The 14,263-nt window shown below is 38.8% G+C and overlaps 2 protein-coding genes across 2 annotated transcripts; both read right to left on the reverse strand.

Moving 5' to 3' along the window:
- Positions 1-1,034: 1,034 nt before the first annotated feature.
- Positions 1,035-2,452, reverse strand: LOC149103576 (uncharacterized). Its single transcript, XM_089273304.1, has 2 exons — positions 2,446-2,452; positions 1,035-1,861 (listed from the first exon to the last, which is right to left on the reverse strand). Exons 1-2 carry the CDS (start codon positions 2,450-2,452, stop codon positions 1,035-1,037), a joined length of 834 nt encoding a protein of 277 aa, XP_089129430.1.
- A 10,254-nt stretch (positions 2,453-12,706) lies between these two features.
- LOC149103577 (uncharacterized) lies at positions 12,707-13,548 on the reverse strand. The gene has a single exon (XM_089272807.1). It carries the CDS (start codon positions 13,477-13,479, stop codon positions 12,796-12,798), a length of 684 nt encoding a protein of 227 aa, XP_089128933.1. The 5' UTR covers positions 13,480-13,548; the 3' UTR covers positions 12,707-12,795.
- Positions 13,549-14,263: the final 715 nt, after the last annotated feature.

Raw genomic sequence — 14,263 nt, forward strand, 5'->3', positions numbered from 1 at the left:
CTTTGCAAGATGGCAGTGGTGCGCGATAAGAAAGGTGTTTATGGGAAAGACAAGTGCCATGAATTGTCTAATTTCTGGAAGGAGGACATCCCAGTACTTACTGATGCAAAGATATGAGACCAGTGGTCTTGAAAATTTAGGGTGGCTCTGAACCCCATGTACAGAATCTCTCCATTGCTTTGATGTGTTATCATACTTATGTAAAACTCGAGAAAAAAAACAGACAAAAACCGAACAGATTGCATCTTTCAATTTTTATACGTCTGTTTGTTTATGGAGAAATTTTCACGGTCGAGTACTATCCATACGGGTATTTTCCTCGAATAGGCACTATGGGCAGATAGTGTCTCTCAGCTGATGAACACTATCATGTCACATGATCAGTTTTAACCAAAAAGAATTGGAGAACATTTAGTGGTGAACTATAAATACTGATAGACTGATTACGCACATGCTGCTCTTGAAACAGAACGTTATTCTTTATTTCAAGCTTAACTGAAATCGTAGGTTTTGTGCTGTAATCCTTTAGAATTTCTACTAAGACAAAATTATTAGACTACTGGCCCTTGGTTTCTATGAGCGAGAATCAACTTGGCTACACCTTGTTGACTATTCGCTCATAAAAAGCTTGGGCTGTAGTCTAATTATAGAACTGTAACCAGGATAAGACATATTGGAATAAAAACGCTCTCTGGTTAAAAATAAATTGAAAACATAAGCTTTCGGCTATCAGTCTATAGCCTTTCACGAATGAAAAATGTGGCGCGCAAGCAAAAATATATACGAATGGGGTGCGAAAAATTGAGAATAAAAACAAGCATGAAAAAAGCTAGAAGATAAAAATGTAAATGAGGCCTGATTACAATAAAATCGAGTATTGCCTAGGCAACGGTTTTGAGTTGTTTTCCACGTTGACGGTTTTTGCTGTGTGCCAAGATTCTAGTGTTTTGCGAACGCGGTAATTGCCTTTGTCAATGACACAAGCATTGTCGAAATCAATGGAGTGATTGTTTTGCCATGCATGGTTGGCAACATTAGAGCCATTTGAATAGTTCTTCAAGTTCTTCAAGGAATTCTTGTTGAAGGGTTTTCAGTGGTTTGTTGACAACTTGGATATCATTTTTGCGGAGTAATCTTGTGAGGGGCTCGGTTAGGCCGCTAATGTAAGGGAGACATGCAAAACCCTGGTACATATTAGATGGATCAGCCCATTTGAAGAACATAGAAACCAGTTCTTCTGGTGGAGGAACTGTAGATGGGGGTGGCTTCTTATTGAGAATGTTAGAAATAACAGCTGTTGGGTAACCATTAGCTTCTAACGCGGCCCTAACATGATTGGTTTCACGTGTTTTTCCTTCAATGCTGCTAGGGAGGTTGGATGCCCGGAACAAGAGGGTCAAGGCCGTGCTGATTTTGTGTTCTTTTGCATGATGGGAAGAGAAATCCAAATAACGGTCAGTATGGGTTGGCTTCCGAAATATATCAATAAAGGCAACTCCATTTCTTCTGGAAACCAAGGTGTCTAAGAAGGCAATTTGGCCGTTGTTTTCAAGTTCGATTGTGAAAGAAATTTTGGGATCACAGGCGTTAAGAGTATTGTGGAAGGAAGAAACGGCGTCCTTCTTGATAATCACAAAGCTGTTGTCAACATATTGTTTCCAAACCCTTGGTGGGACTGGTGAGGTACTGATAACTAAATCTTCGATCACTTCCATACAGAGGTTAGCAACAATGGGGCTAACTGGACTGCCCATTGCACAGCCGTGGATCTGTTTGTATATGCAGTTATCATAGACAAAATAATTGTTTGAAAGAGTGAAATCCAGTAGAGAAATGATGTCATCTGTGCTGAGAATTGTTACTCGATTTTATTGTAATCAGGCCTCATTTACATTTTTATCTTCTAGCTTTTTTCACGCTTGTTTTTATTCTCAATTTTTCGCACCCCATTCGTATATATTTTCGCTTGCGCACCACATTTTTCATTCGTGAAAGGCTATTTAACAATTATTCCATGAAACCGCGTTGGATATGAAGTGATAAATAACCAACGAGCGCGTAGCGCGAGTTGGTTATGATCACTTCATATCCAACAAGGTCGAATGGAATAATTGTTTTAGTATATTCTTAATCGGGTTTTTGCCGCCGATTTTTATTTCAACAATTTTACAGAGCGGAAAATTTTTAAACTTGGCGGACTGTTTTCCATATAAGGTAAAACTCCGACTAATGGCTCATAGTCGGAGTTTTTGAGCCAATCAGAGAGCTAGAAATGCAATAGTCGGAGCTGAGAATATACTAAAGACTGATAGCCGAAAGTTTATGTTTTCAATTTATTTTTCACCAGAGAGCGTTTTTATTCCAATATGTAGTCTAATTGTTAGATACAAATATAGAGCAAATATTCTAATAAATTGTGTTACATGTAACTCATACAATTCTAACCCAACATTTGTCAAATGATGATTTCCAATTATTTTTTATACAAACTGAACAAGATTTTACAGCTCACGCTCTAGTAAAATCACACTCCAACGAGTTTACAGAAGTTTAGCTTCCACGTGCAACATTTATGCATATTAGATGGCGCCCTTTTGTGTTTTTTTAAATCAATAATTTTAGCACCTTTTAATCTTTGAGCATTTTTCAGCACCTTTAGTATTGTCTGAGAGGATTTTTGAGGCGTTGCTTTATTTTATAAGTTATAATCTCTGACAAACGTCAGTCTCGGAACCTTGTTGCTCAAAACAACGGCGGGCACGTGCGAGATCTCAGAATTTGAATTTCCCGCTGTATAAATTATAAAAGCGCAACACAAAACTATTCCACGAAATTAAAGCTAACTTAAGCAAGAAATACCAATTTTTGAAAACAGTAGGACCTAAACTTACCTTCAGGCGTTTTGCTGTTCTTAGTGAGCTGCACCGCGTGAGCGGTGGAACAAGCAGTCTTCATTTTACTGTTCTGAAGTTGCTCCGCCGCCAAAACCATTTTCCTTGCACTCAAACCCCAACCAGATGAGGAAAAATATGTTTAAAAAGATAAATCATGCGCGTATTCACTGTACCTTTAGCACCAAAATAAGTCTATAAATAATAAACCTCCTCAAAACTGCAAACTCCCGCCGCCATGTTGGAATCTCTTTTCGTTACCAGTTTCTCTCGCGTTACGAAAAGTTCTCGCGGGGAAGACGGTTTTTACGCGGGAACGTTACGCGGGATCACGTTATTCATGTACCGGTACCAACATCTCGCGTCAGGCTGGGTGTTTTATTTCTCTTTACAGGTTTAAACGCATAGACTTAGCGAAGCCTAAAAGAAGAGCTCCTGGACCGGGTTGTTCAAAGCCTGATTACACTAACCCAGGATAAGCGAGAATTTTGATTGGAGTTTGTACCTTTGCGGTGAGGTTTTCTGTTTATCAGTCTAAATTTAAATCTAAATATTATTACGTCGGAATCATCCAGAGGACATCACGCCAACTCTGAAACATTAAAATGATAATAAAAACTAAAAACTACAAATAAAACTAATTGTAATTAGAAATAACCTAACAAAGTTTACTTTTAAAGATAGAGAGAGATTGACTAGTAACAGAGTTTGTTCCATTCAGCTATTGTCCTTGGAAAAAAAGAAAATCTAAAAACATCCTTGTGTCCTTTCGGTACAATAAAGTCATGGCTTCCCCGTGTTCTCCCTTCTTTGTATGGAATCAAATAGTCCTCCCATTTCCTGTTTAAGGAACCATGACCCACTTTGAATCTTGCAACATTCCTGTCACGCTCGATCGTAATTTCCTGTGACAAAGCGAGCTGCTTTTCGCTGTACGTGTATCCTTTCTGGAGCGGCTTTATCTTTCTGGTAGTGCGGGTCCCATGCACTACAGGCATACTGGAGCTTCGGTGTCACACGAGTCGTGTAAGCGGTTTCTTTCACTGACTTTCGGCAGTTCCACAGATTGCGTTTAATAAGTCACAAGACTTAACTGTGCACTAGAAGAGATTTCATCAATGTGTGGAGGACACCTCATTTTGTTGTCAAGCACTACTCCCAGATAAGGGTGAGAATCCACTTCTTCTACAATTTGTCCACCGTATACATATTCCCGTTTTGGAGGATCTCTCTTGGTTGAAAAGCACATGATCTTGCCCTTTGAGGGGTTGAATTCCACGTTTCACTTTTTTTGCCAGGTATGCTCGTAACATCATTATTTTCTAAAACTTACAACTAAAGAGTCACCAAGGTTTTTATTCTCATCAGACATAGGAGGAGGTAAATTTATATCTGCTAACATTTTTTCAGCTCAATAGCTTGCTTTGTCTGAAAACAAGCACATTTTGAATTTCAGAGTTGAACGCGTTTGTTGAAAAATATATACTTATCTCGTGATTTTTAGAGAAGTTAAAATATTAGGAAAAGTGCTTATTTAAATGTTTACTTGATCAGTTCAGATAATCAGTCGCCTAGATGGCCAAAATAAGTGAGCTCTAAACATGAGCCACGATATGGTCACGTGATATTGGTCGGTGGATACGTTGTTTTGATAGGTGTCAATTGACCATAACATGGATGTCCAATATAAAAGACGTAGGCGACGATGTGCGCTGCAAACGAAGGCTGCAGACTTGGTTGGCCAATCAGCTGGAGTATGGCAGTCATGTTGCGCGACGTCGTCGTCGTTTTCATGTCGTAGGGCGAATTCGCCCGCGATCCATACCGTTAGCCATGTTGACCATGAAAGAAGAGTTGCATGCGTGCATGTGGTTCTGATCCTATAGTTGTGGTGCTCCGCTTGGCGGCCTTTCGGGCCGCCGGAGCTCCGCTAATATATCTTGTACTTCTTTGTAAACTATCAGCATATCATGATCACTCGTTTCCAGTATGACGTCATATAACACTCAGTTTTTTTCAGAATATCCTAATACTGTACGTGATTCATAGGTATGGTTATTCATTCTCCTAAGAAATTTAGTTCTAAAAAAACACGTTTCCTGTTTTAATTTTAGTTTTTAAAAAACAGCAATTGAAACAAATTCAAAACTCACTTCATATTTGCCCCCAAAATGTAATTTCACCTTTATTTTATTATAAGAAAACGAAAGATTCATTGTGTTTTATTTCAGTTGTAATCCTCCCCGCAGTCGGCATTCTCGTATTGTCGTTTCTAAGGCTCAATTTCTTCTCATACTGAAAAAAAGTATTATAAAAGGGGTTTTCGAGTTTATTTCAAATTCGTCGTTGCCATACATGAACGTTTCAAACACAAGTGTAAAATTATCAATGACGTCACTATTTCTGTAGTCTTTTGCCTTGTTTCAGTGAAGAATAAACCAAACATTGTTGGTACATAGTCGAAGCATCTTCGAATCGCTCCTGGAGATCCTCGCAATATGTCGGAAAATGATTGTAAGTGGAATTAGTAGTCTTAATTCGGATAATTAATTTTCAAAAAATCTTCGAGAAATCACCAAAATCATCTTATTCCGTGTTGTTTGTAAAATAAGCAAAATAATACATGGCTGCTTGTAGACACGAAATTTTTAAATTTTTTTGTCGTGCCAGTTCAACCGTCCAAGAAAAATTCCAACACAGAAAAAAGAAAAGCGTTAGCCTTATATTTTGTGGAACGAGAGGACTTGGTGAGCATACGATAAACCCAAGTTCCTTATATGAGTATTTCCTCCCTCACTTCTTTTCACCCTAGTATTCAATTCACCGGTCTATATCTAATTTCACACACCAGGGCCTCGTTTCTCCAAAGCCCCGGAAACTTTTCGGGCCCGCAAAGCAATTTTTAATTAATTTGTATCTAAAAACAGCGATGTGTATACGCCTGAGACTTTTTGTATAAAGAAAGCCTCTCTTCACATTAAGAATAAGTTTGAGAGTTTGCTACGGCTTTCCGGGTGCGAAAACTTTTCGGAACTACTACAAGAAACGAGCCCCAGGGTCAGGTTGTGTGAAAGCTAGTTAACGCTAACCCAGGAATAAATGTTAACTGGAAAATTAATTTTGCTTGTATAAAAGTGTTTTCCACTGCCAATTTTTGTGTAATTTGAGATTATTAAATCTCAGACCTGTAGGACAAAAAATAACAAAAGACTTCACCAAAAATTTACAAAACTGTTGAGCAAAATTCTCACTAAACCTGGGTTAGCTTAATCAGGCTTTGAGCAACCCGGCCCTACATGGTTGAAGATTACACTGTGGTTGTAAAGTGTTTTGCGCAATACCGCAGTACCCAGATCGCTCCATACGAAGTCCAGCACGCCAATGCAACCATTACATCTCTGCTCTTCACCCGCGAAAATAGACTGTCTTGATGTAAAGACAAAAACTAGCAGGATACTACGAAAAACTTTATTAGCGCTGAGATTTTGGGCTTTGTTTTAAAATGGCGGCCATAGTAGACTAACATGGCCGATGTTTGACATCATTCTGTTTTTCACCCGTTGAAGAGATGGGATTCTACGATCACGCGAATTTGTAAGCGAAAATCAGTGGGTGGCAGCTTAACCATCAGTTGAGGTCGTAAGAAGGCGGAAGGGTATGGAATAAGGCGCTTAGTGTCTGTAAAACTTTGCTTTGTAAAACTCACCACATATCAAGTTTAAAGTCTTCCCTCTTCAACTTTGTTGAAATAAAAAATGAATGTTCAACTTGGTTTCCATCACTGCCACGAGTGCTTCTTATTCCAACTGTTGGGAAGAAAGTTAACTCGCTTTTCCGCAACAAAACTTAACAAGGTAGCGAGCAAGCTTTCCAAATGATGGTCAAATGCTGTTTGTTTTCAAAGGAAGCTTTGTAAAACAATGTCTTTTGAAGTATTGCGTCCGTAGCTTGAACGACTTCAACGGCAACGTTCTTTCTCGACAGAAAGCATGGTGAGAAAAAAGTTACATGCATAATTCACTGTAAAATTGCAAATCAAAATACCCATTAATCGTAACTACATTCCCTGAATCACCCCTGGGAAGACGACGAGAAATCGGAAAGAAATACATGTAGCTTTAATATAAACCAGTAAATTATAAATCAAAAATGGAATAAAGAAAGAGTTTTCTTTACTCCATCTATTACAGTTTTCGTAAAATATAGTTCGACTTTGTCAAAGATAAGAATTCTCCTTTACAAAGTTTTTTTTTGCCTCGATTTCAAAACGAGTGCCGATGAAATGAGTTTCATTTGCATCAAAATGAACATGTAGGTTCGCACATGGGCTCGATAAACAGCTGTTAAAACAGTAACCCTGCCCTCTCCCCCGGGAAACAAACAAAGACTAGTTCAATAGACCGCTAGAAAAATATATTTTGTTTCTTTCAGGTACAATCATCGTGCAAAATAATAATAAAAAGACTCCAAGGAAATTCTAAGCCAAATTTCGTGTCTGAACTATCACATTCTGTAAGTTTAACCTACCTGAGGAAAGCTGTCCCGTTCAGATTACAGGGATATGGCTGTAGTGTTAAGATGCCAAACGCATTTCCAATTCTTTTGTTGGGAATTCGTCTGAAACGCATTACAATCTCATTTATGGGTTGGTGAAGTAACGCGTGATTGAGAATACAATGAGGGAACGAAACACAGGATGGAGATACATACCAATTAGTTGTGCAAAAAGTGATAAGAAGTTGTTTCAAAATTGAGGCTTTCTTTTAAAAAGTCAGATGACGTTGTACAGGACCCGCCGCCTTTCTGTGTACTGAAGTAAACCTGACATAAATAGAGAAAGAGTGTCCAATTAGAGGAGGTGCTTAGAGAGTGTTAAAAATGGGGTGCCTCTATGTACATAGTCCTCGATTTGTAGGTTCTTTTTTAACAATCTTCAGAACAAAACGAAGACAAGCATATTCCAGTTTAAAAATAAAGAGCAGTTCCTACACAAGTTGAAACAAACGAATCTAACAGATGAACAAGGACTTGAATTACAGTGTATTTCAAAATCTTCTCCTTTAGATAACAGAAAAGAAATATTCTGCGAACTCTAAGTCTATGAAATTCCCACATTATTTCAACATGTCGGGATTACAAACTGTCTGGTTTCTTGCAATCTAACGAGTCCAGATCCAAAAATTGGTCCTTTTAAGGAGATTTATTTACCCCACCGGGGAATAAATGGTTTTATGCATCTGGTTAGTGCCAGTCTCCCAGCAAAGGGTTGGGGGGACATCCGGGTCCTTGGAAAACCTATATTTAAGCAGACGAGGCCAGGCTACTGTCCTCTTTTCCCAAACACTCGTGCTTTACACGCAGTTCGTAATTTCCCACCCACCCTCCCTTGGGATAGGGAAAATGGTATTTTTTGAATATTTGTGCGGGTACTCCCCCACCTTTGCTGGGAATGATTTTGATTGTTTAATGTTTCTCAGAGTAAAAGTTTATTGTTATAAAAATAAACGGCCACCTCGGTGGCCAAAAAAATGGCAAATGATGTTTTTGTCAGTTCTTCCCAGCAAACCACGTGCAGCCACTGCATTGTATGGTAAAGGAGTTACAAATAGATGCAATAACATAGAGCATAAATACACGTTTCATTAGACAATAATATTTTACGGTAGGTTTCTGCAATTATACTATGCGTGGAAGATAACTTTGATGGAATTGATTAGTTTATTCTTCTGCTTCCGCTTCCGACTCCGACGATCTTGTTTTCGCTAGATCATAAGCGACGGAGTCGCAAGCGGAGTGGGTGTTCTGCTTCTGACTCCGTCGGTTTCATTTTCACTAGATCATATCGCTCTATGCTTCTGATTACGACTTCGACTTCGACTCCATCGCTAGTGAAAACCAGCCTTTAACATTCACTCACTTGTGATAAAAAGCAATATGAATTTTAGAAAGGTCATTTAATAAACTCAGCAGATCCAAACCTGCATGTTGACCACTACATGGCAACAAGCTGACTCTGCGAATAGTCATAACGCAGATAGGCATAATCCAAAGAGACACAGTGCAAAGAAGCATGACGAAAGAGGCATAACGCAAGGAGGCATAACGCAAGTTGTGGCCTCATGGTTTGTAAGCACGCTTCCGGATCGAGCGGTGCGGGTTCGAGTCCTGGCCGGGGATATTGTGTGGTGTCTTGGGCAAGACACTTAATTCTCACGGCGCCTCTCTTTACCCAGGTGTATAAATGGGCACTGGTGGGGGACGTCCTCTCTTTATGAAGGGAAAACCGGAATTGAAAAAAGTCGATTAAATCAAGTAAAATTGGTTAAATAACCATACCAAGAGCAACCAACACATGCATGGAATAAGGTAAGCCATTTTTATTGAGAATTTTCACTTTTAACTACCTTCATGGATATCTTGTAGAAAATCCCATATAAACCCTTATAATTCGATGCCATAAAGGCTTTTGTTCTTGGGCCATCGTAGTTTAACGAGGAATAAAACACAAATAGCGGTGGTAAACATATTAAACTTACGCATTTTAATAACTTGACGTTTCGTATGCTACACAAGATACATTTTCAAAAGTGGAATAAAGACCGTTACAATTTTTGAAAACTATATATGAAATGTAAATAAGGGGTCTGGAAACGAGGTTAAGAAACATCTGTTTCTTAACAGTAAAACAATAAAAGCCTAAGCTTATTAATAAAGTATCAGCTTCTCACTGCTGACGTTTAGATTAAGAGCCGGCTTAAGTTCTTGGATGAGCAAAGTTTCTTTAATTTTACAATGATAATCTGTTTTACCAGAAGCTAGAATATCAAAATGATCCCACTTGATGTTGTGACCTGTGGCTTTTATATGGTCGGCAATGGCTGATGTGGGGTCATTCTTAGTGAGAGCCCTGAAATGTTCCGTTTTCCTATTATGAAGCCGTCGTTTTGTTTTGCCTATGTAAAGTCACTGCAGTCCCAGCAAGCAGCTTTATAAATGACCTTAGATTTCTGTGAACGATTTAGACGGTCCTTGTATTGAAAGAAAGATTTGATTCGGCGAGTGCTTTGAAAAATTATCTTAAGATTGACAAATGAACAGAAATTGTATATTGTGTTGCTTGTGTGGTTCATAGACAGAGCTTGGGCTGCCTGTGGTTTTGAAGAATTTATGTCCGATACCTTCTTGATCGGGATTGATTACCACGATGGACAGAAATTGCTCGTCTTCGTGACAAGAGTAAAAATATAATTTCTATGGTTTTCGTAATAATGTGCTCGAAACAGGAAAATACTCTCATCATTTACGAATAATTCGCGCCCTTTCTTATTCTTGTTCTTATTCTCATTCATACAATCGTTATTACCTGTGCAAACAAGAACCAACAAAGACGCCGCCGCCTTCGCAGACTACGAGTAGTGCATCTTTTGCTTAGTCCGCCGTGCGTGACGTGAAAAAAAAAAATGCTTGGAAATGCGTGGAAATGCTTCCCGCCCCCAGGATTTTGCACAGCCATTTCTAGCTATTTCTTTCACGCGGTTTTTTTTTCAGCGAAAGACGGACCGCCTTGATTACGTTCTGAACAAATAAAACGTTCCGCCATGAATTCATTTCAAGGAAACCCTGACAGGCCGGGTGTGAAAAAGTAGCTCGATGAAATGTTTCGTTTTCGTCCCTTTTGTGTAAAGCTACAAATATCCAGGTATCTGCCGAGTAGTACTAATTAAGGAAGGTTCAGATTCACAAAATAGAGTTAGTTACCGTGAAGAAATCATGACGTGGTCTATTTAAAATATGTAAATTCAAAGCGTCTACGATTGCCAGACATAATTCGCATACTGCTCCATTTCTATCGAGCCGTGAAAAATGAAACATTGATCGCGAATAAAGAATTTATTTCAGAGCTGATTAACGAAAAAAAAATTCATTGTCACTCAAAATAGAAACAAAAATGTGAATCGAAATATATAACTTAAATATTGGAAACTAGCGAAAAACAACTTATTCGAAGAACATAGACGATTTCGAGTCGCTCGCCGCCAATTGAAAACATTGTAAATTTCGGGAAGGACGAAATACCTTTGACGTGCTTTTAATTTCATGTACCAAGGAACTTTCACTGATAAACTTGGAACTTTAGAATGGTGATTTAAAATGAAAACGAGTTTTAAATCGAGTTTTAAACGAGTTCGCGCAGATGAGTGCGTTTTTTAACCCGTTAATAGAAAACTGACGCGTGTGCATTTGAGGTGTGCGTTGGACGCTTACGTCTGACCGATGTGAAATTAAGTGCATAAGTACTGTATATAGGCCTACCAACTTTTACCTAGTCAGGCTGTGAGACTTTTTTATTGTGAGTGTCAGGAGTTTTAAGAAGACCTGATCATATCTGAGGATGACCAAAGATTTCCGAGCTAGGAAGATACTCGAATTCACTGCGAACATTAGTTACATTCGATACGGCAGATCATTGGAAACAGCTTGTCGACCACAAACATAGACAGTAGGATTAGTGATTATTTCACAACACATTGCTGATTGCTTAGAGAAACGTTTTTTTGTACAGCCGTGGTCGATGAATGGAATAGAATTGTGAAGCAGCTTAACAGATTTCCGACAAGCAACAGCCCTAAGAGATTATTTCAAAACTGAACTATATCGCCCGGTGTCGCCTTGAATTCACATGGCATCCTTGGAAAGCAGCTTCTTTTATTATTTTATTATATCATTTTAATCCTTTTATAATTTTAGTTCTTACATATACCGAGTTAGTTACGGAGTGTGTTTTAACATTGTATAGCTAAAGGAATTTTACCGCGTTTAAATAAAGTTAATTTGAGTTGTCTTACTTGTACGCTATGTGCATACACCTTGCGGGAGTAGTAGGGGATGGGGGTACTCCATCATATTATAGCCTATAAGGGAAATTACCAATTTGCCAATACCCCAATGCTCGGTACTCAACAGGTCTCCAGATTGGATGGTTTTGCCTTTCATAGGGTTGGCAGTTTTAGATTTGTAGAGTTTCCATCCTCAGTAGCACGTTTAGAGTAAGACATGCATATGGGTCGAGTGCCTGCTGCCCAATGTCTGCTTCACATGTAATTTGTATGATTAAATTACCAAAAGACACTTGCCACGATGTTACCTCCACGAAACGAAGGCTCGAACGAGTTGCACCAGTAAACCCTTAAACACCGACTTAATTCACTGACACATTCGAAGCTAAAGATTTGAAAATCTTATCCCATAAAAGAGAGTCAAAGGGGCTTTGGAAATTCAGTAGCTTAACTAAGGTAGAGTCGCAATCGGACAAAATGGGTCCAATACAACTGGGGCTTATCCAAGATCATGTAGCATGGAACAATTAGTTATACAGTGAAACCCGTATTACGCGGACCCCACATTAAGCGGACACCCTCTATTAAGTGGACACCAGCTTAAGTCCCAAAATTTTCTTCCCACATTTACTGTAAAATAAACTTGCATTCAGCGGACTCCTTTTTTAAACGGACGCGGACAGCAATATTTAGCGATTTTCTTGCGCAAAACCTGCAATAAGCGGACACCTCAAGGGCCTTTTAGTTCTTAATTTTCAGCTAAGACTCCTTTAGCATTGTTCAGCAATGTCGTTTTAACGCTACGTGATTATTCCAGAGTGATGCATTGACTGATTGGCCATTGTACTGTGAGCAGTCTTAGCTAATCTTTGATCTTGCACCGTTACAAAAGGGTTAAAAAATAACTAATATTTCACAACATACTAGAATCTGTTTTGTGCGGACACCCTATAATAATAATAGTAATCTTCATTGAGGAAACTTTTTCACGTACATGGGGTTTTCGAAAAGGACCTCAAAGATTAATACTAATTAATAGAACTAAAAATATGAAATTTATAAAACACTTAAGTTAAAAAATTAAAAACCTGTCTCTTAAAAATATTTACATTAGCAGAGTCTCGTATTATCTGGCTGAGAGATTTAAAATCATTAACAGCGTGATAGGCAGTTCTTTGTTTTCCCCAGTTCGTTCTAACGCAGGGGAGTCTGAGATTGACTTTATGTCTCACGGTGTTATAATTATGCTGATGTTGTTGTGTTACTAAAGTCAATTCGTGATTTATAAATCCATTTAGACATTTGTATACGTGCACACATCTTCGCTGGAAACGCCTTTTCTCTAACGGTATCCACTTCAGAGTCGCTAATGCATGCAACGCAGATGAATACAACGGTCGATCTAAAATTATTTTAGCCGCTTTATTTTGCAAGACTTGTAGGTTAGACATTAAAGTTACATTATGCTTGTCACCCCAAACTAGATCTGCGTACTCGAATAAGGGCATGACCAGACTTTTATAATAAAGAATGTGCGCCCTAAACGGTAATAAATGCTTAATGCGCCTAAGTAGGCCAAGCCTTTGGTTAATTTTCCCTGCCATATATTCGACATGATTTGTCCAGGTAAAATCAGACGATATTAAAATTCCAAGATATTTAAAACAAATAACATCGTTCACACAATGATCAAAAATTGACACAGTTAGAGCAACTTTGCTCTCTAGTTTCCTGTTACTGCCTATGAGCATACATTTGGTTTTGTCCAGCAAGATACAAGCAGATACCTTTTGTCCCTGTATTAATCGGACGCTACTGAGGGTCCCAAGGGTGTCCCCTTAATACAGGTTTCATTGTATTGCTTCTCCATCTGGTTGGGATGGTAGTCTAATACCAGGTGGCCCCCTTCCCTTTTGTAGGGTTTCGCCTTAACAGTTATTCTGTTCCGCTCCTGGGTGGAGAGAGTTCTGTAAGAGTCAAGTGTCTTGCCCAGGAAGACAAATAATTCCTTTATTAACCAAGCTCGTTCGGTCAGGATTTTATGTTTATGGACCTCGGCTGCGTCTCAGTCCTGATAAACACGCCAAAATACAAAATCTTTGTCAAAATCCAGACGCGCTTGGTCGGTAACCCATATCCTTGATTCCAATTATGCAGCTTACGAAAACCCTCTTTTATCCCATCAGTCACACCTGGCAATTATGTTCAGCCCGCCCAAATCCTTAATTAGACAAGCAGATACCTTTTATACTGTCTTGACTGTCCAGCATCATCGATCAAGTAATTGACCTGATCATCATCAACACAGATCCTTTTAGATTCCCGTGTACATGCGAGGAATGGGGCGGAAATTGCTACGGCTTTTCGGGGCGAAAACCTTTTTGGGACCTTCGAGAAACGGGCCCCTGACCCTTAAATCAATACCCTCTTTCAGACCTGCCTTCTAATTAATGTTAAAGGCATCATGAAGGGCTTTTGTTGATATTCTTATTGATAATGATGAAAAAGTAGCTTCTTCTAAAAAACACACGATTC

Source organism: Orbicella faveolata, unplaced genomic scaffold (genome assembly GCF_042242905.1).
Source record: "Orbicella faveolata isolate gen_17 unplaced genomic scaffold, um_ofav_v1 contig_35, whole genome shotgun sequence".
Taxonomy (NCBI): Eukaryota; Metazoa; Cnidaria; class Anthozoa; order Scleractinia; family Merulinidae; genus Orbicella; species Orbicella faveolata.